The following is a 25,529-nucleotide window of genomic DNA, read 5'->3' on the forward strand; positions in this document are numbered from 1 at the left end:
AGATTATTTATTTGGTTCTGTTCACTTCATATGCATTAGTTCATATACAGCTTTCCAAATTTCTCTGAAACTGAGCTTTTCATCATTTTTTTTATTTCTACATGTAAATTATCTTTACAGCCAACCCCCAAGTTAGTATGAATATCTCTTCATTTTACAGATAACAAAATTGAGACCTAGAATGGTCCCCAACTAATGGATACTCCCTTAGTTTCCAGTTTTCTTTCACTAGGAAAAGAACTGGTTTAAGTATTTTTATACATATGGGTCCTATTTACTTGATGTCTTTGAGGCATAGCTCTAGTAGTGTAATTGCTGGGATAGTATGTCAATTTATTGCCTTTAGTTCCAAATTGCTTTCCACAGTAGCTTGATCAACTCCCAACCAACAGGGACTTGTTCACTGTCACATAGGTTATAATAATAGATGACTGGTTGACTCAATTCCTGGGTCATAGGATTATACCATTACATCAATGTGCCTTCAACCCAATAGTCATTGATTCCTATTAAACTACTATGAGCTATATAGGTTATATATTAGGAACTTAGAAACAGCATAATAATATAGGATAATTAATCATTGTAGCATGTAAGTTATAGGAACTTAGACTTCTAAACCTACCATTAATCCACAATATTTTTAATATAAGTGATGATAAATCTTGTCTGTCTGTGATATCTCACTCTATTTGTAAAAAATAATGATGTTTTCAGTGGTAAATCATTAAAGATCTGTTCTGATGCCTTGTCATGGTGCCCTTGAATCATTTCTTATAGTATGATAATATTTGATCACTTTCAATCATTTGTTCAGCTGGTCCCCACCTAATGGATACTCTCTTAGTTTCCAGTTCTCTTCCACTAGGAAAAAAAACTGCTTTAAGTGTTTTTGTACATATGGGTCCTATTTACTTGATGTCTTTGAGGCATAGCCCTTGTAGTGTTATTGCTGGGATAATATGCCAATTTATTGACTTTAGTTCCAAATTGCTTTCCAGACTCCCAACTAACAGTGAACCAGTGTTCCTATCATAATAAATAGTTCCTAGTGTCAAGGAACTTACAATCTACGGGGAATACCACATATAAAGGGATGAAAATATACATGATCATTTAGGAGTGGAGAGAAACTAACAAGGGGAATCAACAGAGTCCATAAGAGAAAGTATGTGAATCATCTCTTTTTAAAATAAAGTTTTATAGGTACATTGAATTTAAACAATACATATATTTACAGATTACTCTTACTTTTTGAGAGGTCTTTTACCCCCAAGTAAAACAATTAAGTCAATTCAATTATACACTGATCTCATCTGAAAGTGTGTAGAATATTTCTTATCTCTAGCATTGTTCCTTTCCCCCCACTTTTCTTTATTAAAAATCTTTAATAGAAATTTGATTTTTTTTCTTTCCCCCCAACTCCATAGGGGAAAAAAAGATAAAAAAAATTATTGTAAACCAATATGTATCATAAAGTAAAGCAAATTCCCTCAGTGACTGTATACAAAAGTATATATGTCTCATTCTGCATCAAAATGGATAGCATGTTTTATTATTATTCCTTTGGCAAAGGCTAGGAGTTGGGAGTAATGAATTATTGAGTTCAGTTTGGCTGAAAATGTGAAGAGGAGTAATATTCAGCAAGCCTGGAAAAATAAGTGTGAACAAAATCATTTTTAAAAGCCTGACATTGTACTTATCTTCCCCACCTCTCCCCCTGGCCCCGCCACCTTTTAATAATGTTTTATTTTTTTCAAACACACACAAAGATAGTTTTCAACATTTACCTTTGCATAACCTTGTGTTCCAAATTTTTCTCCTTCTCTCTCCCAAGACAGCAAACAGTCTGACAATGGTTAAATATGTGCATTTTTGTCATGCTGCACAAGAAAAGTCAGATCAAAAGGAAAAAAAAAAAGAGAAAAAAAGAGTAAACAACAACAAGGGGGAGAAATATTGTGCTTTAATCCATATTCAGTCTTCATAGTTCTCTCTCTGGATGCAGATGGCACTTTCCATCACAACTCTATGGGCATTGTACTTATAAAAGGTTTTAAAAGGCAGTTCTCAAGCACCTCCTGTGTACCAAGCATTGTGTTTGTAAAAGCTTTAAAGATTAAGCATGATAGCACATTCCTACTCTCTATGTCCCTGCTATTGAGGAGACTGAAGTTAATGGATTGCTTGAGTTTCTAGGAATTCTGAGCTCAGTTGCTAAACCAGTTGGATGCACATACTAAGTCCAGCACCAAAGTGGAAGAGTCCTTATCAGAAGAAGTTCACGAGGCTGCTGTAGGAGGAATAAACTGACTACTGTACCCAGCCTGTGTAAAATGAGGTCTTGTGAGGCTCCAATCAGTGACAGGGAGAATGCTCTAGGAATGGCTTTGGCTAAGCAGGGGCATTAATCCTGGGACTGGAGCAGAAAGCCTCTAGTCATCTTCTAGCATACTTACTCTACACAGTACTACTTAAAGGTGTTATTGTAATAACAGGAGTGAGACCATTTTACTCTTATTTTTATTCTTATTGACCCATGAGTTCTTCCCTGCTAGTATCTCTCTGACTTTGGACTCAGCTTACTCATCTGGACTGTCTGGTGCTTTCCATCTCCCCCCCAGTCATGGCTATCCACCCGCCCTGTTCACCTACTCAGGGAGTGTCTACATGCTCTTAGTGATGAAAAATGAAGCCAACTGCCTGTCCATGTGTATTTTCAGGTGTTGATAGTGGTATTACAGAAGATCATATATGATTATTGCAAAAACCTGGGTATTTTTTTTCCCTCATTTTGGGGATTTTATTTTTGTTTTGCAAATGGAAGGATTTTGATGTATAAACACTTGGAATATTTAGTTATTTGAGAATATCAACTGACGAACCTTCGTGTAGTTACTGCTAGTGGAGGAAAATTTCTGCATTGATTATGCTGGAAAAAATCTATTTGTCTTTTCTTCCTTGTGGTACTTCTTAATTATTCCCATGTGGTATTTTTAATATTTTAAAGTCATCTTTTTATGTATCATCATTATTTGTTCATTCTAATAGAGGTTGGAAATGTTTATTATATTCAGCAGCATTTGTATAATGCTTTTGGGGGTGAAGAGTAATTGAGGGAAGCATCAGAACAATGACCTGTAGTGTAGTCATGCCTCCAGAGGCTATAATTTGGCTCGATTTGCTGCAAAGGAAGTTCTGTGGGTGTAGCATTAATATGATGTCCAGAATAAATGAGATGATAGTCCCACTGTGTACTCTGAGCCTGACGGCCCATATGTAGAACATTGTCTAGTTCTGGATACGATGTTTTAGCAGTGATAGTCACAATCTGGAACATGTTCAGAAGAGGGCAGTCAGCATAATGAGGACTCAAACCGTGTCATATGAAAAGGAGCTTGGGACCATGGGGGATTGGAAGGTAAGACAATAGGAGGTAGGAGGAGATTTCCCAATTCTAAGCCCCAAGACTACCTGTCCAACCTTTTCTCTTAATACACACTCGCCAACTTGAACCTTCTCTTCTAATGAACTGCTTGAGGACATGCTCAACTCATTTTTGCTTTTGCATTTTTGCTCATATTTTTCTCTCATGCCTCTCATCCTTCATTCTTGCTTTTGCATTTTTGCTCATATTTTTCTCTTATGCCTCTCATCCTCCATTCTTGTAATAGTTTCCTTCTGTCAAATCCGGATCACCTTTACCGTTATATACTCCAAGAAATCTGATCTTTCTAATTCCTCATTTTCCCACATTAAGTTGGGCCCTTAACTAAAATAACATCATTGAGAATAATTCCTGGAGGGCAAGGACTGTTTCATTTTTGTGTTTGGAGCTACAGCATCTTACCTAGTACCTGACATATAGTTGACCATGTCAGTAAATGCTTCTTAAATGATTGATTATATGTATAAATTTCTTGCTATAGAAACTTTAGGATTGATTTAAAAAAATTTTTAATCATTATTCTTATTGAGCCTCCTGATTGTCCTGTGAGGTGAGTATTTCACAGGTTTTATCCTAATTTGTAAAATAAAGAAACCAAGTCTTAAGCAAATTAAGCTGTTTGACCAAGTACACAGGTTTCTTAAAACCAGCCCAAGCACTAACATTTCTCTTGTCTTGTGTTGTTCTCTAATTTTTTCAGCACATCTCCCAACTTTTCGAGACCATGTTGTATGCCTTTGACACCTCACAACTGTAATACATAGTAAATAAATATTAATACTTGAGTTGAAAGTCAGTCAAAGATTTTTGGTGTTTAAGATGATTTAGCGAGAGATTAAAGTCATCTTTTTATATATCATCATTATTTGTTCATTCTAATAGAGGTTGGAAATGTTTATTATATTCAGCAGCATTTGTATAATGCTTTTGGGGGTGAAAAGTAATTGAGGGAAGCATCAGAACAATGACCTGTCGTGTAGTCATGCCTCCAGAAGCTATAATTTGGCCTCCACTATGAGAATTAGTTTATAGCTAGAAACCATTTTATTACAAATAATGCTTCAAAGTCTTGGTTTGTAAGTAGCAGTCTAAAGATAAGTGTTGAAAGTAGTTTATTCTTAGAGGAAGTGAACCACAAATATAATTTCTTTGGAGGGAGTATTCTTAGAGTGATGCTTCTTTGGAAATATGAAAATTATGTTTCCTGCTGGTGCAGTTATTTTAACAGTCTGTATAAACCATATTAAAGCCATTAGCATTTGTAAGGTCATAACTTCTGTATGAGCATACAAGTAGACTTTGACAAGATCTTAATAGAATGGTCTCTGGCATGGCTGATCTTGGCCTTGGCAATCTCTGTGGCTTACCACATGATCGTGATCTCTGAACGCTGGTGATCTTTATTGATTTGTGCAGATCAGAGGGAAGGGATTGATGCAGCTTTTATTAGATTCACCGGCCACTTACAGACCCTATTTTAGTTGACCTACTTTGGGTTTGACCTTGATTTGCACAGTGAAATGTTATTAATATATCCATGATTAAGTCAGTCATGTAATAAATCAGTGTTTTTTCAACACACATAAAGATGTGCAGTGGGAAATTTTAAGGTTTTACTGCTCCTGCATTTTAACTACTTATAAGGAAAGAGTCTCATTTAAATAAAGTGAAGCAATTATTTGAGCATGGATAGGACACTGGGCAAAGACAGCATACTTTGATTCCTTTCTAGATGGAAGCTTAATCAGGAAATGGCCTAGATGGCATTCTTTCAAGTAGGTCCTTGAAGTATCTTGGCAACAGTCTCAGGGTCATAATTGGAAGAATTTGGCTCTGTTTGTCTGTGGGTGTTTACAGTGTGTTATAGGGCACTGTTTCTTTTATTTATAGAATGTTATAAGCAACAAGCAGCTGAAAACTGAAAAGTCACTAAATGTGGATTTATTTGGAGCAGATTCCATTTTAAAAAGCACCAGAATAAAAACAGAGTTATTATAAAAATATATTATGGTGGCACTTGACATCTATAACTATAGGGTTGCCAGTGTCTGTTGGAACCACATTTTAAGGGCTTTATAAATCAACTCTTGTTCAAGCCATGAACTTGGATTTGAGTCATCTTCATTTGGATAGAGGGTATAGTTATGTCAAAGTGAATAATTGTTTATCTTTTAAAAAATGCATACTTTCTAAATGAGGAAGTTGAGGTACATGTCATCCTAGTCCCTAAAGGCTGTGGTAGTGAAGGGAAAATTCCAAAGGTCCTACCAACCCAGAAAAGGTAACAGTTGGCCAATAGAAGATTTTTTTTTTCATTTGGGGGTGGTGGTCCATAGCAGTTCATGAGATTTTAGAAGTTCATGAAGGCTTTAGAAGAGTTTATGCCTTGATAGAGGAAGTACCAGCACTAACTGCCATTTATTCTGTTTTCTCTTCTCTAAGCTTAACATTTCCAGTTCCTTCAGATGATCATTTTTGACACAATCTCACCATCTTGGTTCCCTTTCTCTAGCTTAACATGCCCTTTTAAAATTCTGGTACCTAGAAGTAAACACAGTGTTTCAACTATGCCCCGACTAGAGCAGAAAATAAGATCGTCACCTTCCCAGTGGTAACGATACCACATCTCTCCTGCTGTAGCCAAAGATAACATTAGCTTTTTTGGCTACCATATGATACTGGTGACTCATGGTGAACTTTAGTTCACCAAAATTCTCAAATCTTTTTCAGACTTACAGCTGTCTAGACACATCTCCATTTTGTACTAGTGAAAGCTGATTTTTTTTAACTTAAGGATAAGGAATTTGTGAGGTATAGAGGATAGAATGGTGAACCTGGAGTTGGGGAAACTGAAGTGTAACTCTGTCCTCAGACATATTCTAGCCATGTGACCCTAGATCCGTTAATCTCTCCCAGCCTCAGTTTCCTTAGCTGTATAATGAAGATACTCTCGTCTCTTGGGTTGTTATGAGGATAAAATAAGATTATTTGCAGAATGTGTTGTAACTCTTAAAAGTGCTGCATTAATAATACTAGCTATTATCAAAATCATTTTTTGGTTTGTATTTCACAATATTAGCTTCAACCTAATGTTCTAGTCAATCAAGACTGTTTTTAGAGCTATATTTTATCATTCAGTGTGTTGATCATCTGCACATTTGGTAAACACTCCAATTATGCCCTTATCCAAGTAACTAGCCATCTCTTTAATGAGTAAGAATTTTTCTAAATTTTAATGATATACTTTAGAATTTTTCTGGGATTTGAAGTCTAACTCGTTGTCCTACATTTTGCAGATTCTATTCTTTTCTTAGTAGGGGACCATAGAAAGTCTGCTATTAGATTTGATGTCTAAGAACCATGTTTGAATCCCAGTTTTGCCACTTATAGCCTTGGTAAGCCTGGGCAAATGATTTCATCTATTTGGGCTTCAGGATTCTGTAAATTGAGGGTGAATGACCAGATGATTTGTCAGGTTCTTTCTAACTCTAAATCTATGATCCTGTTGTCATTTTTTGAAAATCAGATTACTTATTCTTTTCTAGTTGCCTATTTTCAGTAGTCTTTCAGAGATTTCTGACAGCAACTCAATAATCATATCTGTTAGCTTCAGAACCTCCACTTGTATTTCTTTTGGATTTAAATGACTTTAACTCATCAAGAGCAGTTAACCACTTTTTTGCAACCACCTTATTTATCTTGGTTTTCAGTACTCTCCTAGGCATCTAATTTTTGTCCTTTTCAGTCCAAAAGTCATTCTCTTTAGCAAAAAACCAGAAATAAATTAAGTGTTGAATGACAACTTCTCTCAGCAAACTGAGAGAACAGCCATTGTCAAACATCCAGTGATACATGCGTTTTTCACTGTGCATGAAGTTTGCTTAAAAGTTAAAACCATCTCCCCTTGCTTCCTGCAAGGCAGTTGAGGTTAAGTGACTTGCTCAGGGTCACACAGCTAGTAAGTGTTAAATGTCTGAGGCTGGATTTGAACTCAAGACCTTTTGACTCCAGGGGTGGTTACATTACACCATCTAGCTGCCCCTGAAGCCATCTTTAAATGTCAGATGGGAAGAACTCCACAACTATCATTAACATCAGTAGCTTTCTAGCACTGAACAGCAGCTTCCTGTAAACTCTGATTGATAAATGATACAATGGCAACTTATTGCCCTTGTTGTTTGTAAAATTCAGTGCACGGAATTTATAGATTATTTCTGAACCGTTACCATTTTTAGTAGACCTTTGGATGCTTCAATCAGCAGCTCAAATACTCACCAACTATTTCCAGATAAAATTGGAGGGTGGATCTTTTTTCTTTATGCTGCATTTGTCTTTAAAATGTGCTTATGAGCCTTTTATTCTTGATTTGTATAGTGGAATCTTCCTACTTGCTACTGAGACTTGTGTATTTGTAAGTAAACTGTCAGTTACTCAGATACTTAGTTATGGGAAAAAAGAAGTTGATTCCATTCTTAACTCATTTATTGTGTATTGACTTCACTTATAAAGGGAAGATTTGCTGTCATTCTTGTAGAAGTACCTAGCCAGTATTTTAAAAATCTGGAAAATGTACAGTGGAATCCATTTTTCTTTTCTTTCATTTTTCTTTCACTAAGTATGTCACTTGTGTTGTAAACTCTATGCCATGTTGTTATTTCTATAATAAAGGTAACTAAGTTAACCTGCCTCTTGGGACTTTATAATATTTAGAGCTAAGAGGGACTTTAGAGATCATCTGTGCTGAACCTTGTCCCCATCTCACTTCCCCCCCTTATTTTTTTAACAGATGAGGAAAGATAAGATGTATAATAGATTGTAAAATTAAATGACTCACCCTTGGTCATATACTTAATCAATTGCCAGACTTGGGCCTTGAACTTCTCTTTTGGGCCTTGAATTCGTTTTTTGAATCTAAGACTATGTTTTGATTATGTTGCTAAGTTCCTGTTTCTATTCCATTTATAATATTACAAAGTCTTAGAGTTGAAAAGGAAGTCATTTAGTGTTAGTTGTTTGTGAACAGGATTTACTTTTATGATTTGCCTCTGAAAAAGACTAAAGTGATGAAGAATTGATTCTTTCTAGGGGTAGTTCATTTCTCTTTTGAAAAAACTATTTATTGGGAAGGTTTTCTGCCTCTGCCACTCAAAAAGAATGAGATCAGTGAAAAATTTCCTAGAGCACTAAATTTGAGATCTTCTTCTCTGACATCAAGCCAATAATCAGAACTCAGATTTAGAGCTGGAAAGGAACCTTAGAGGCTATCTGGTCTAACCTCCTCATTTTATAATATGGAAGCTGAGGTTTGTAAAGATTTAAGTTATTTGTCCATGACCACACAAGTAAGTAGCAAAGGTGAGGCTTCCACTTTCATTTTCTAGACTTTGAGGCTATTAACTATATAACAAGGTAACCCCACCTTTAAAATGGAGTTTGCTGCCAGAACAGGGCCATGAACTCTGAACCTTTCAGTTGAAAGTCTAATGCTTTAATTACTATCAGAGTCATAACCTGATTCATTGAATGAATTCCAAATCTACCTAACTATACTGTCATCTAGTCCACATTTATCCATTTTGCCTAAGATCACATGAAAAAATTTGTCAAATGATTTGCTAAAATCTTTTTTATTTACTTTTTCCCCATTTTTCTGTTTGAGAGCAAAGGGTGGGGAAGGAGTGGGAAGAAGGAGGAGAAACAGAGACAGAGAAAAATGCAGCAGAGGTATGGTGGATTTCCCAAAAGAACATGACTATCAGAATCAACTCTCCATCTTCCCAAAGAAGTGACTCCTGATGGGGGATTTAGCCAAAGAGAAAGTGTCAAGATATGTTAAAAGAACATTGGTCTTATCTTCAAGCCTGACAAGAAGATCCTCAAGGGCACTTTTATTGACAGGAAATATTCCTTCACTAAGAATGCTTTTATTCAAGGCAGACCCTTGTCCAATATGTTGTCCCAAATGAAGATGAAAAGCCCAGTAGTCGTCTGCCATGACTATCTGTGCTGTGTCCAAAAACAGCCAATTCTAGACGTGCCAATAGAATGGATAGTGCCCATTCCTTAAAGGTAGTTCACCAAAGCATCCTGGGCCAAAAAGGAGCCCCAGAAATTCTGAACATTTCCTAGAATGGGGAAATACTAGTAGTACACGTGTAGCTTGAAAGGCCTGACAATAAATGTGTCTTCCATCAGTAAATAACATATAATCTATGAGATTCTCCTGATGTGCCGCTTGATCTTGCCCTCCCAAAAAGGGGGTGGGAGGATGAAGTTACTCTCTCACAGGATGTTCTTGAGCTATTCATATTGACTCGGAGCGGTCCCTTCTTCTCTTTCTAAAAGCATCATAAGAATAACGTAGAGAATTTTGTCAGAAATCAAAATCATACTCACTAGTCTATAATTTGAAAAATTTACTCTTTTCTTTTTTAGGAAATTGAGATGACATTTGCTCACCCTGAGTTTTATAGCCACTTCTCTTCACCATTCTTCCTGAGTTTTTGAAAAAAGATGAAGATCACCAGCAATCCTGACTGCCAGTTCTTTCAGTACCCAGCAATGTGTTTCATCTAGATTTGGTGACTTGATCACATCAAGAACAGCCAGGTACTTTCTCCATTTCCTTATTATCTTGAATTTCAACTTCCTGCTAAGCATTTTGATTCTGTGCTTCCTAGAAATTCCAGAAAATTTATTCTTCACAGTAGAAAAAATTAGAACAGAGTGATAAATAGTTCTGCCATTTCTGTTATCTATTCTTATTTCATCCACTCTGGGACTCAGCCTAACTCTTCATTAAGCTTTATCTTGCCCCCAATACAGCTTAAAAGCAAACCAAAACAAAACCAACATTCTTCTATTTTTACTTTTACATTTGTTGCCAGCTCCAGTATATTCTGAACTTTAACATTCTTAATGTGTTGCTATTTTTATACTACTGTGATGCTTTTTTAATTCAGTTAGTCAATAAACATTTTATTTTTTACTCTGTTAAGGCAAAGTATACAAATACAAGTAGAAAGTTAGCCCCTGACTTCAAGGAGCTTACATTCTGTTGGGGGAAGACAGTTCATAAATAGAAGCTGAAAAGGGGAGGGAAGGAATGACAAAGAAACCTGTGGGACTGATGGTTTTAGTAGTAGAAGTCCATAAAACCTCCAGAAGAAGAATGAGCCATGACGCCTGTGTGCCCACCTATCGGGGAGGTGCTCTGAGGAGCCATTCACAGGGAGGGAAGGGTCACAGGGGCAGAGAGTACGTCTAATGTATTTATTCCAAGGTTGGAGTTAGACTTATTTATAAAAAGCTGGGCAGTGGTAGAGCATATCTGGAAAGATGTCTTAAGCCTTTGTTTCCATATCTGTTCATACCTTTTTAAAAATCCAAGTTGATCTTTCTAAAACAAAGACAAGAGTGTTGAGCTTTTAGTTTTGAAATCCCAGTTGCTTGATAACTTTCTCATGCATCTGCATCAGTCTCTTTTATTTGCATTGTCTCTCTTTTGCTTTCTTGTAGAGAGAGTAATTTGTGTTTTTGTAAATTCAAATTAGAATTTTGAGAGCATCCCATCCCTCTTTAGTTGACTTATATTTTGTAATTCGAAATACTATTTATTCTGAATTCTTTGGAATCCATCCTGCCAAAAACTAGGAGCCTTTTCCTTTTTTTCCCACATGAATTTTAAGAGGCAATAGATAGTTCTTTGCAAGATTCACACTGTTTCTACTTTGATAAGTGTTTTCCTCCTCATTGGTTGAAGAACATAGAATCTCCAAGTTGGAAGTATCAGAATTGGATCCTGAATAGCAATTTCCCTCATGGCTTCCCCTGCTTTTCAAAGAATGAAATTATCATTAAAACAAGTCAGAAATTTCAGCTGCTTTTGCCTTTAGCTATTGAGAGCACTTTAACAGATGGCTAGTTAACTAAACTTTGCCATCACTGTTGTATCCTGCCTCTGTGTTTGGTTTGTGATTTGTTTCCTGAATTTTCACATCTGGTCTTATTTCATAATGAACTTTTGTATCTTGTCTCTTCCCTTCTGTGTTCACAACCTTAATCCAAGCTTTCTGTCTGAACTTTTACCATTTTACCTCTTGACCCTTAATTTCTAGGATCACTGTTTTGTTTGTTGCTTTGACTGTTCCTTCCTATCCTTAATATCAATCAAAAAGCATTTATTAAACTCTTACTTTTTTACACTTGTGTAACAGATTTTTTTTTGTTTTAAGTCTAAATAGAAGATGGGGAAGCTTAGTTAAACAACCATAATTCCATGTGAAGAGTAGATTTTAAGCTCAAAGAGGAGTCAGAACTATGATGTAGCAATCACAAATGCCATTATGGCTTGTTCTAATTGTTGTGTTTCTATTAATGCAGCCTAATTCTCCCTTACCTTGAGGTTTTCTTGGGAAGATTGTATGACCAATTGTTGGATAAGGAATAGGGAAGCAGGTTGCAAACCTTATCAGCCTCAGAGAATGTACAGAGCCTATGAGATGGTATTTATAAAACACTTCGTAACCTTTTGAAGTGCTCCATAAATGGCGGTCAGTATTAATTTTAGAAACTGACGTATAAATTCACACTGATTTAGTAGCCTGAAAGGTTTGTGCTTTGTAACTGAACTTGCCTCTTTCACCCCAGAGTTGTACAAATGGAGTAACACATACATAAAGCCTTAAGTATTATGTTAAAGAGCTTTGTGATCACAAAATGCTCCAAAAATTTGAACTGCTTTGGCACAGGTAGGAGTGAGAGTGTAATGACTCTCTCTGACTCTCTTCATTTTAAAAAAAGTAAAGACTCTCAAACATATCTATAACATTAACATTATTTTAAACATTAGGTGTTTTTTTTTTTTTAATTCCTAAACCAAGATAGGTACCTTTAGTTCCCTTATATGTTTGCCAAGAAATTCAGATTAGATAAATTGACTGAGCTTTGAAAATTACACAGGTTAGCTTGGTTGTAGCAGCCAATTAAATCCTTGCTACTTTGATTGAATGCCTAAACTGGGAGTTTCTGAGACACTGGATTTGGTAAGCTTATGTCTTTTGAGAGGGTGAGAGGGCCATGTTCACTGTGTGCTGATTAACGTACTGCCATAAGTGTTGGCATGTGGAGCTGAGATCATTTTGAAGATTGTACTGCTGTCCTTGTGCAGTCTTCTTTTGTGTTTGAAGCCTACAGAATTTAAAATAAGGTTTCATTATTATTATTATTTTGACAAATAAGATTTCATTATCTTGAACATTATTCCAGTGAATAAATGTTATTATTGTTTTTTCAAATAACCAAGTAATTTCCTTGTCCTCTGGAATGACATAGAAGAAGAATCATACAGAAACACCTCTTCCCCACTTCTGCCTCCCTCCATTTGTGGATAAATGATTCAGGATTTGAATATCATATGCTTTGTTGCCACTAATCCCACATTCTTTCCTTGCATAGTGTGGTAGCACTGTTGTTATACCTTAGCAGGACTCTTACATTTCTTATAGAAAAGCATTTCTGCATATAGAGAGGGCTGACTCTCCACACAGCATGGGGATATTAGTTGTATGACTCAAAGAGATGCAAAATAGACATATCTAGCCTCCTTTCTCTCCACCCTTTTCCAAAAGAGATTTTAATTCTTACCAAGTAGAGAAGTAGGAAATGGAGGGCAGAAGAAACTTGGCCACTTTGTTCTAAGAGAGAAGGAATACCAAGCTAAAATTATATCTGTCTATGTGATATGATTTTCAGATTCACATTAACTTTTTTAATTAATGGGGGAGGATCCCAGCTTTCTATCCAAGGCTTAACTTGTACCATATACATGTTCTAGAATGAACACACACACACAGAGTTATCAAAGAAATCCATTTATCTAATTCAATAGCAAAACTGAAATTAGAGAAAGTATACATACAGAGTGAAAGACCTTTCCTACTGGAAGCAAGGCTCAACTCAACCAAGAAAGGCCCCCCAAGGAGAAATTTCCGGAAATCTCTAGTGTAGCAAGCTGAGATAAGAACATCATCAAGACCACCAGCTGTTTTCATTTCAGCTTCTTCTCAGAGTCTTTTCCTTCACCAACTCGGAGTGGGACTAGCATCTTCCATCTTTCAATTTAAGCCAAAAAGTGCCTAAAGTCCAACAAGACTCAGTGACTACAGAGCTCAAAAACTTTGCCATTTCAGCCCTACTTCTCACATCCGTGCAGGGAATTGATCTCTATGGGATCTTAAGAAGAGGATCTCATACCAATGGGCTTCAGGACTAGGCTCACAGTTATTAATTGTAGCACTCAGGGAACACAAATGACAGTGGTGTTGTCATCCTGGTAAGGGAAATTCTTTAGGCTGGGTATGTAGAATAAAGTGTTAAGTGATAGACCCAAACTTTGATAGTTGCAGAGCCAGGATTCAGGTTCTTGCTGATGACACTTAAATTCAGGTATCTTTTCACTGTATCAGGCTGGCATACATAAACATACAAAAGAAAACGGGCAGGTAAAAATATACTCAAAAGTAAAATTTTGAGAGTAATTCCTGAGATCTGTGGGAAATTTATGTGGAAAGGACTGGTGATTTAATAGATTGGAAACTCAGAATGAGATGCTGGTTTAATGTGGCTGTCACTTAAACTAAGTCTTAGGCAGCACTAATGGAACTGTCATTCTCTTACCTTCAGTGAGAAAGGTAGTAATCCCATTGTATAGTACCTTTATCTGACTTGTTATGGAGTATAGGCATATCTTTGCCCTATATTGTTCATTAGTTCTGCAAAAATCTAACTTTGAGTCTAGAAGTATTTTAGAGAGCTTTCCATTTGATGGAAAGGTTGTACATTGTGTGATCAGTTGAAGAATATTATAACAGGATTCTTGATATTCAAGTAGTTTGGCTACAACATGAACTGCATTATCATGAAATGATTTTGGTTGGGGTAGTATCATTCGAGGTGTTTCGTTTTGGTTGCCATACTTTAGTATTGACAAGTTAAAGTATGTCCAAAAGAAGGTGACTTGGGTGATCAGGAGACTGGAAAACTTAATTATATGAACAATAGTTATAGGAACTGGGGGTGTCTGAGGGAAAAAAAGAGAAAAGAAAACTTATGGGAAGATACAATTTTTATCTTCAAACTTCTTAATGCCTATAATGTGGAAGAAAACTTGATTTTTACATGGGATTTGTGAGAGGACAGAAATAAGAATTGCATGAAATGACAAGGTATGGCTGGCTAGAGAGGGACTATTTTAGAAAAGGTGTTCTTATTGATGGAACAGTGGATCCACTTAGTCTTAAAGTAGTTTCTCAGTCATTCTTTATTATTGAAAGGCAGGGAACATCACAGTCTTAGAAGAAGCAGAATTGCAGGTGACCCAAAAGGCCATAAAGTGGTATTTATACATAGGCTCCAGCATATTACCAACAGCAGTTTGTAGGCAAGCCTATTTTTTTTAATTAAAACTTTTTAATTTTCAAAATATATGCATCGCTAAGTGAAATGAGCAGAACCAGGAGATCATTATATACCTCAACAACGATACTGTTTGAGGATGTATTCTGATGGAAGTGGATCTCTTCGATAAAGAGAGCTAATTCAGTTTCAGTTAATCAGTGATGGACAGAAGCAGCTACACCCAAAGAAAAAATATGGGAAATGAATATAAACTGTTTGCATTTTTGTTTTTCTTCCCGGGTTATTTCTGCCTTCTGAATCCAATGCTCCCTGTACAACAAGAGAACTGTTTGGTTCTGCACACATATATTGTATCTAGGATATACCATGACATATTTAACATGTATAGGACTGCTTGCCATTTGGGGGAGGGGGTCGGAGGGAGGGAGGGGAAAAATCAGAACAGAAGTGAGTGCAAGGGATAATGTTGTAAAAAATTACCCTGGCATGGGTTCTGTTGATAAAAAGTTATTAATATATATATGCATTGATAATTTTTCAACATTAATCCTTGCAAAACCTTGTATTTCAATTTTTCCCCACTTTCCCCCCACCCTTTCCTCTAGATGGCAAGTAATCCAATATGTTAAATATGGTAAAAAATATATGGTAAATCCAATATATGCATACACATTTGTACAGTTATCTTGCTGCACAAGAAAAATCAAATGAAAAAGAAAAAAATTAAGTAAATAAAATGTAAGCAAACAACAAAAAGAATGAAAATGCTATGTTGTGATCCACACTCAGATCCCATAATCCTCTCTCTGGTTATGTGGATGGCTCTCCTCATCACAAGATCATTGGAAATGGCCTCAATCACCTCATTGTTGAAAAGAGCCACATCCATCAGAATAGATCATTATATAATCTTGTTGTTCCTGGTTCTGCTCATTTCACTCAGCATCAGTTCATGTAGGTCTCTCCAGGTCTCTCTGAAGTCATCCTGCTGATAACTTCATCATAGAACAATAATATTTCATAACATTCATATACCACAATTTATTCAGCCATTCTCTAACTGATGGTCATTCACTCAGTTTCCAGTTTTTACAGACAAGCTTATTAATATAATGAGGTGAGAGTCATTTAGTGAGACCAAGTTGGACAACTGTGTGTGGATTGTTACTGCCCATATATTTTCAAAAATCAGAGGAAAGCTTCTCATGGGTTGGATAGAACGTCTGTGGAAAGGTATGCAAGATCATGACACAGGATTCAAAATTCCGGATAAGCTGAAACCCACACTTGTACAGAGTTTTACTATACTAATGAGATGATCATCATTCTGTTGAAGAACTCATTTGAACAAAATTCCATTAAAAATATTAGGTGCCCTATGAAGTCAGTTTAAGAAGAACTTTCTGATTTGGGGGTTCTTAGAATACCACAATCAGCATTATCAACTTTAATCATTGGTATTGTTGTTAACTTTTTTTATCATGTGATAAAAATATGTGGCTTCTTGGGCTAGAGATGAAGGTGTAATCCATGGAAATAGTCTTTTAAAAGTCCCTTTAGCACATACTGTGCAATACACAAAGGACATGGTTAATGAAATCAAGAAGGTTTCTATCCAAGGGAAAGTGAGCCAGCCTTCTGTTTTCTGGATGTGACTGAAAAGACTGGCTAGATGAAAGAACAGAATAGATTTGGTTCTGAAACAAGCTGTTAAGACTCTTTTAATGAGAAGACAAGATCCAAATGAATCTTGTGAATGAATCAAACACAAGAGAAACCATAAAATTTAAATGCCAGCAAGTGCTGTTTTATAGTTGGATGAAAAAGCACAGATATTCATGTAGGTCTCGGAGGCAGAATTGGGGAAGGCGGAGGATCAGCAACATGTGTAGGTGCAAAGAATCATCTGTGTCAAAAAGAAGGTGAAGAAAAACAAGTTCTCTGTGGGAATCTGAAGGGAAAAGGGGAAGAAATCCCTTCCTTCTCAAATCAACTTTAGTTCCTTGGAAGGAATAGAGGAAATGGGTAATGGGATTCAGTGTAGAAATCTCATTAAAATTAATTAATTCTTGGAATTTCTTTCCTTTGACTTCATAAAGTTCAAAAGTTATAACAGTTCCTTAGATTTTTATTATGAATTCCACATAATTTCTTCAGTAATAATTCTCAAGTATTATATTAGGAACAGTTATGTGCCATAGTGGTCAAAAGGCTGGGCCTGGAGTTGGGAAGATTTATCTCCCTGAGGTCAGATCTGGCCTGGGGCACTTGCTAACTTTGTGACTCTGGGCAAGTCACTGAAATCTGTTTGCTTAGTTTCCTCATCTTTAAAATGAAGTGGAGAAGGAAATAGCAAACTAGTATCTTTGCCAAGAAGACCTCAAATGGAATCACAGTGAGTCAGATGCAAAAATGACTGAACAACATTATAGTGTTATCATTTTGTTTCAGAGAATGTTTTCACCTCCATCTTTACCCAGTTGTCTACTATAGGAATATTACCTATATGGGTAAATGGACATTAGACTAAACATTTTTGGAAGTTAATAAAACAAAAAAGGTATGTCTTGTTTCCTTTTGAATTGGTATTTAAAGAATTAAGGAAATATTCTTTACAGACATCACTCTTCACCAGACTCCCTCCCTCTTTTTCCTCCTTCTACCTTTACATTATTATAGCCATATTTTTATATACAATTTATATACAATTATAAGATAATTGTAAATATAAATTTTAAAATAATTGGTTAGACTAGAAAGAAATGGGATCAGAGAAATATCTGATTGTCACTGTCTATATATGAAAGCCCTGAAGTGAACCCAACTCTCTCCATTCCCCCTTATTAAAATATTCTTTAATTTACATTAAAATTTTCTTAGTGTTTTTTTTTTCTTCTTCCCTTCATGTATTCCCCTTTCTAGAATTCTGTGAGAAGTTTATGGACTGGAAAATAAGAGGATATGAGAAAAGCCTTTAGGTGACAAGCACAAGGTGGAGACCTGGTTCCTAGTATAAATCTGAATTTCAAAAAACATTTTCAGGTAAGGAGTTATCCCCAATAGATATGCTCACTTTGTAGCTATTTTAGTGATTATCACTAAGGTTGAACTATTCATTTCAGAAATATAGGTCAAGTAATAATAGCTCGTTTTTCTATAATGCTTACAGGTTTCTTGGCTTTGGAGAATGTGGCCACATTAACTAGCTGTATCTGAGTTTAAAAAACAAAACAAAACAGAATAAACACCTTCTAGGTCTGATTCCTTGGTCTCTTTGACCACATATTCATTCTTTTGCTAGTGGGTAGCCCTAAAAGATATTTTCTGAGATTGTATTTATCCTCCATGATAACTGTCTTAAATATTAGATTTTTAAGATAGTAGGCTAAAGGACCAGTTACTTGTTGTGGTATAAACAGGTGTCTCACTTGGTTGTGATTAGACTATCTGTTTTCTGTCTGAAGTTCTTCCACCTCTGAATTTATATAAGTATATACCCTTTGGTTTTCCTTTCTTTTTACAGGCATATGAATACCAATAAATGGTTAAGATATGACTGTACTTCTTCACACCATACTGTTTTTCCCCCAATGGGCTATTTTTGCTCTGTTTTTGTTGATCCTATCCTTTATTTATTTCATCAATGTGGGTACTCCCTCCATGCTTTAACAGACATGAATTTCTGTGACCAAAAATATTCATCCCCTGATGAACAACCTTTTGATGATGAATCTCTATGGTGAGAGTTTCTTTATCTGGGATTTCCCTCTATCAGTGACATCACAGGTCCTAGATTCTATCCCTACTCTCAATTATAGGTACATTGGTCTCTAATTAGAGTTCATCTTTACAACCCTCCACCCCTTTGACATAATTGCCTTGTGTAATGATGATTTGAAAATGTGGTGGGTTGTATTGGACAGAAGACATTTTGTCATTTTGGCAGATACTATTCCTGACATTCTCCCTTGCTCTTCACCTCTATTTCTCCATTTCAGAATCAGGGTGCCACTTTCTCTTTGAAGCCTTCCCTTGCACATATGCACATACATACTCATGCACATGAACATAGACATATGCCCACACATGCACAAATTTGTGTGTACACAGTGTTTTCCCTCCTCAGATTACCTTGTATTTGCTTATCTCAGTTATATTCTATTCCCTACCCAGTAGAACGCAAGCTCCTTGAAGGCAGACTTGTTTTTCTTTTTAGGATTCTACCACTTACACAATAACTTTGCTTATAATAGAACCTTCATAAATGTTTGAAATAAATAGAATTGAATTGAGTTTTAGGAAATCTGGGTTCTATCAGACATTCTCTGCTCTTGTGGAGTTTATAACATAACTCTTGCAACTTTTGGTAAGCCTCTGCCATCACTAATATTTGGTTTCTTTCTCAGCACAATGAAGGATTCAGATAGTCTGTTAGGACTCTTCCAGTTCTAATGTTTTGATTCTTATGTTTCCCCTTTATCCTTGATCTCATCCAAAGACTCCAGGTAATGCTTTGTATTCCAGGCACTCTACCTATATAACACTACCTTATTCCCTTCAGAGAACAGTTTGGAAATGGAAGTCTCCCTAATATTCTGCTACATAGGCTAGAGCAAAGGGATTAGTGATTGCGATTTTCTTTTGCACATAACAATTACGGGATTACCTTTTGCCCTCATGGTAATTTAGGAATGCCAGTATCCTTCTCTGATATATTTAAAGAAACTTTTTTTTCTTCTTGGATGTCATTCAAAATACTTTTCCTAATCTTCTGGCCCTTAAATTCTAAGTAAAATGAAATCTAGTTTTAAATTTTTTTAAGGACCTACTAAATATAACAACTCAAGAAGCACACAGATTGCTGTAATGTTAGAGATGGAGGAATGTCCTCACAGATCTGATGGAAACCCTTCCCCATGCAGCAGAAGAAATTAGGGAACAGAGGAAAAACTAAGGTTTTTTAATGTTATTTACATACTTTAAAAAACCGTTATCAATCAATCAACAGTCCTCTCTAGTTGGTTCATCCACTATGCTGGGGTCTTTCTCTAAATGTCTTGATATAATGTAAATACATCAGTAAAATACTTGAGCTGCCATTAGTCATCTCCCACTTTTCATATTATGACTGCTTTACCTCCTTTTTCAGTTAGGCATCTCTTAATGCCATTCTTTGGGCCATCATTACATTGGTTAGACCAACTCTGAAGAATTTATGAGGTTATGAACAGGAGTTACACAGGATGAAACATCAGATGGATTGAAATCCTCATTACTGGTAGAAGTATTCATGTAGAGCCATGATTCATACAAGTAAGCCACGACATCAGTATTTTTTTTTTTTTGGTAATATATCACATCTTGTTCATGATTATACCATATTGTATCTTTCATTAACCCTTTGGGCAATTAAGTTGAATTCTTTGGAGACTGTCATATTCTAAGATTTGCTATTATATAGCTGACTAGAAGAATTTTTTATGAAAACACATTACGATTATTTTTGTTGTTTTTTCATTGTCACTTCTCAATTACTCTTCTTGGCCCCAAGAACCAATAAGGACAATGAAGAAAAACAAATCAATATCATGCTGTGTCTGAAAATGTATGCCATATTATCTACTTATCCACCTCCACTTTTCTGGGAGGCTAGAGGAATGTTTCATTGTCAGTCCTTCAAAGTCATGACTGTTTACAGTTTTGATCAGAGTTCTGAGGTCTTTTAATGTTGTTTTCAAAAGAATATTGATGTGAAAAAGTTGGGCCATTGTGTCAGAGAGAAGACATGGAATTATGTAATTTTTAATATACTATCCAGCTTCTTTCCTCCTTTTCAATTCTAGAAGAAATTTATGATCTACTATATCTGTTCAGGATAAATACATTGATTGTGAACTAGTTTTATGGATTGTCTATTCAAGTGTAAATCATAGCCTAGGAACCAGACATTCTTCATCCAGTTGTTTTTTCTTGTATTAAAAATAATTACTTGTATTTTAATAATAAGGCCAAACAATTGAGTGATTTTGGATTTTGTTTAGGAGGCTCTACAATGTTCTGGGACTTGATATCATTTGCAAAGAGGAGCATTTCCAGGACCTCACCTTCTAGAGGGAATTCCTCTTTGTTTTAGGCTCTGCATTGGACATCCTCTGTGACCGTAGTAAATATCTTTGGTGAGTATATATCTCTGTGCTTTATGCCTCACTTTATCCCAATAATCAATTTTCAAACTGTTATACCTTTTAAAGAATCTCATATGATTTGAACACCTGCATGGGAACCATTTTGCATAGAATAGAGCCGTTAAGGTTCTGTCAAAGAATATTTGCTGATTAGAAGAGAACAGATATGGTGGGATCTTCTGTTCACAAACTTTTCAGTCAGTTATGTAACGGATGGAGAATATGACTTACAAAAGCCTGTCTGTTTGCTTCTTCATCAAATATACCTTTTATATAGGTTATATTCATAAAGATTATATAGAAGTGAGAAGGAAACACAAGACTTATGTAGTTATTGATTTTTCACTGTCCCTTTTTCAGGTAAGAATAACAATGTTTATATTCCCTCCAAGCATTTGGTATTTTTCAGATATCTACTTTCATAAATCTTGAGAACTGATCCCTTAGCACCTTTAAAATTGTATTGTTTTAAGCATGAAGTTACTTTGTGATTACTAGGGCTAATCTGATTCCAGCTTTGTTCCTGTTAGTGTAGTTTTTATCTCATTGTGTAACATGTCAGGGACTGTGAATTTAGAGTTCATTCATGGTGGCTCCAGTGTTATTAATAAAGAAAAGCATTTATCATAAAAATCTTGATGACTTTTTTTCCATTTAGGACTTTTTCTAAGCCTTTGATGTTTATTTTTTCTCCATTGCTTTTTATTGCATATAAATTTTATTTGTAATAAATTGTTGTTGTCTTTGGTTGATGTCTTTTTCTGCTGGGCAGTAAAATATAGAATAAGTGGATGGAATTGGTTTGTAAGCTTCTTCATTGTAGCAATTGACTGACACTAGTTAATTTAGTTAGCCTATCCTAGGAAATGCTGATAGTCTATATAGTTCTTTTATCCATTTCCCATTTTTGGTGGCAGTAACTTTTTTAAATCAGTAAAATTGGAATTATATTAATTATATTCAGTCTTCTCATTTTCTGTTCTCCTAATGTAATTTTAATTTTGTTTTTTATGTTAAAAGCTGAATGATTCACATGTGGATTATCAGTAATTCCTATCTTTCTATAAAAGTACAAAAAATTCATAAATTATAATTTCTATAAGATAATTTCTAAAATAATCTTTCTGTAAATTTTTTTTAAAAAGATTTAATTTGTTGTGATGCTGTATGTATTTACCATCTATAGTAACTCCCAACTTCTTGAAAAAATATTCATATATGTTTGTGGTTCTTTTTTGCATAGAGTTAGAAAAACTATCCCAAATGTTTATATGGACTGTGACCTGTGACAGAGCATACCAAGTCATTTTGGTCAGATCAGCCACAATTGGACACAATGTAACTTGGTTCTAACATAGTAATATCATTTTGATCCTCTTCAAGAATGAAGAACAATAACCATCCAACCTTGTATTAGAATATATATTGATTTAATTTAGAGGGACTTACTCATTGTAGAATTTCTTTTATCTCCTCATCCTCTATAGCACTTGTTGGTGTATAAGGAATGGAAAGCTTTTATTAAGCACCTACCATACAAGTATTATGTCATTTTCCCCTCATAATAACCTTGTGAAATAGGTTCTATTACTATTCCCATTTTACATTTGAGGAAACAGGCTGAAATAGACTAAGTGATTTGTCCAGAGTTATATATTAGTAAGTGTCTGAGAGGCTAGGTTTGAATTTGGGTCTTTCTGACAATAGGCTCAATATTTTATCCATTGGTCTATCTAGCTTCATGATGATATTTTTGCAAATGCTTATCCTGAGTACTATAATATAAGTGACCAACTGTCTCATGAAAAATCATTGCTATATGGCAAGGACCTTCCAATGCTTGTAGTTTTTTGGAAGTTTTCAAGAACCTAGGAATCATACCAGATGAGTAATTAGAATATGCATTTTCAAACAATTTTCTCTGCTCCCATAAATAGTTTACTTCATTGAGAGTTTTCTTTTCTTTTTTTCTTTTCCTTTTTTTTTTTTTTTTTTTTTTTTTTTTTTGCTGAGGCAATTAGAGTTAAGTGACTTGCCTAGGGTCACACAGCTTGAAAGTGTTAAGTGTCTGAAGTCAAATTTGAATTCAGGTCCTCCTGACTTCAGGACTGGTGCTCTAGGCACTGCACCACCTAGTTGCCCTGTTTTCATTTCTAAACCAAGCTTCATTCTCCTTTCACTATCCCTACCACCTTTAATCTATTTCCATCCTCTCTTTCATTATTATTCGCTTTCTTTTATCACATAATTAATTTGTCTTTTACCTTTCTTTTTCTATTGCTATTTATGGCCCCAGTTCCATCATAAACTTTGTATCCCACACCAAAGTTCTCAGTATTATTCATTATTTCTATTTTAATACAGAGGAGGGAGTGAGAGAAATATCTCCTGCAAATACATTGTATAGTACAGTAGTATTTAGAAATAGCTTTCTTGAGCATTATTTAAAATGTGTTTAGTTAGAATAGATACAGTTTGAAATTTCTTTGTTTCATGTTCACTTTCCCTCTTTCACATGCCTTGATTGTCTATATTTCACCAAAGGGAAGTGAAAGGAAGGTATCAATTTTATGTTCAGTTTATGTCATGGATAAAAAATGAGTAGGTCAAATCATAAATATGATTAAATTTACTTTTCTTCTCTATCAGGCCTGGACCAACATCACCCTTTATGTAATATAATGAAATGAAGCCTACCTGTCCAGTGTCATTCTTACTGAATAGTTGTAGATAGAAGTCCTGAATTTCTTACCTTTATAGATACTCTTATAGTATCTATATGTACACAACAGAGATAGTAGCATTGTATCACAGAGTCCCCTAGTACAAGTTATTACCCAGGAAAGGAATAAAAGTAGTGAGGGGAATTCCTTTAGCCATTAATTAGGCTATTAATCCTCTTAGCATATTAATAAATCATCATATTAGAAAGTATAGTGACCCTAACATAAGAGAATGAGATAGCTACAAAAAGTTCTTGGTGCCAAAGGTCAGCATGGTGTGCTAGCTAGAGGGATTAGTTCCCAGATAATGGGGTGTTTGAGGTGTTCTCTAGGATAAGTTTGGCTGTAACGGCATGGTGTAATGGAAAGACTCAGAGCACAGGGACTTAGATTCTAGTTTTGTCTTTACCACCTTTTTAGTATTAGGTAAATTACTTCTTGATTGGTCTCATTACTCTACTGTAAAATGAGAAGATTGGACTGAGGGCCAGTTTCCAATTGCCAATCTCCAAACCAATCCATTATCTAAGGGCCAACCTTCTATAATTCCACTTCATAATTTGACAAGGACCTACGAGTGAGACTTGCTAAGGATTTTGGTTGTGAGATATTTCAAAATTTGGGATATTGTTGGGTATTTTGGGTCCCCTTAGTCCATTTGAATATGGTATTTTAATAACTGGACTTACTTGTCTTTCTTGACATTTTCAGAATATTCAATGGCTGACCAGAGAATGGACATTTCTTCTACAATTAGTGATTTTATGTCACCAGGTCCCACTGACCTCATCTCTAGCTCTCTTAATGCTACTGGGATGGATTGTAATCGAAAAAGGAAAGGCAGTTCAACTGATTATCAGTAAGGATTTAGGGTTTTCTTTCTCTTATTTAAATTTGTTTAAAAGTGGTCAAATCTAAACTCTAAGCATTGCCTTTTGTGTAACCTTGAAGCTGTGACCTTATTCATGATAAAAAATCATTCCCCAAGACAGTTATGCATTATTTCTATTTTTTTGTTTTTTCCTTCTTTCTCACTGACTTTTGTTTTATCCTCCTCTCTACTCCTTTATAAACTAAGAGAGGACATTTAAAAGCTAGATTCTACAATTTGCTAAAGTTTTTCAATTTCCTTCTAGAGCTCAGGTTTTAATGTTTTAAATAAGATTTTGAGTAAATGCTTGTTAAATTAAATAAATGAGTTTATTTGTTCATTTTGTCTGTGCACAGTCACTAAGTGCACCCTTTACTAAAGAAAAGTTTCTCTTCTGCCTATCCAGTTGATAATCACATCTAAGATCATTCATAAGTGAATGTGGTAATTTTTCTATTTTGAGAGCAACATTAGAGCACTTGAATAAGATTCAGATCCCTGACATTTTGCTGAAGATACTATAAGCTTGTACTTGTTATAATGAATAGTATTTGTGTTTCTTTTCAGACTCGATGGCTTTTCTTTTGAGTAAGTAAATTTTCACATTTAAATTTTTACACTTCTACCATAGTTAAGTAAAAATCTAAAGAAATAGTGTGAAAAAGTATTTATCATTTATGGACAAAGTCAGAGTAGAATATTTTTGAAATCTTAAATTTTAATAACTTAAAACTTCACTAAGACTTTTATGACAGCCTGTATTTGTTTTGTTTTCAATTTGTTGAATGTTTGAATTATTGTCCTAATATCCATTTGATATTTTGGGGGGTTTTGTTGTTTTTTTTTAAGGGAAAAATAAAATCCATAGATTAAATATCCGTTCT

At 35.1% G+C, this 25,529-nt stretch overlaps 1 protein-coding gene across 5 annotated transcripts in view; it reads left to right on the forward strand.

Annotated features, from left to right (window-relative positions):
- BMAL1 (basic helix-loop-helix ARNT like 1) overlaps positions 1–25,529 on the forward strand; it is a 90,290-nt gene that overhangs the window by 20,118 nt on the left and 44,643 nt on the right. For 4 of the 5 annotated variants that reach the window (XM_051965754.1, XM_051965752.1, XM_051965753.1 and 1 more), the window contains 6 exons: positions 9,884–10,057; positions 17,789–17,908; positions 20,016–20,179; positions 20,908–21,042; positions 24,486–24,633; positions 25,213–25,233. In XM_051965754.1, the coding sequence (XP_051821714.1) occupies positions 24,494–24,633; positions 25,213–25,233 (161 nt within the window). In that variant the 5' untranslated portion in view covers positions 9,884–10,057; positions 17,789–17,908; positions 20,016–20,179; positions 20,908–21,042; positions 24,486–24,493. The remainder of the gene's footprint in view (positions 1–9,883; positions 10,058–17,788; positions 17,909–20,015; positions 20,180–20,907; positions 21,043–24,485; positions 24,634–25,212; positions 25,234–25,529) is intronic. The other variant, XM_051965751.1, reaches the window with a different exon arrangement.

Source organism: Antechinus flavipes, chromosome 6, assembly GCF_016432865.1.
Source record: "Antechinus flavipes isolate AdamAnt ecotype Samford, QLD, Australia chromosome 6, AdamAnt_v2, whole genome shotgun sequence".
Lineage (NCBI taxonomy): Eukaryota > Metazoa > Chordata > Mammalia > Dasyuromorphia > Dasyuridae > Antechinus > Antechinus flavipes.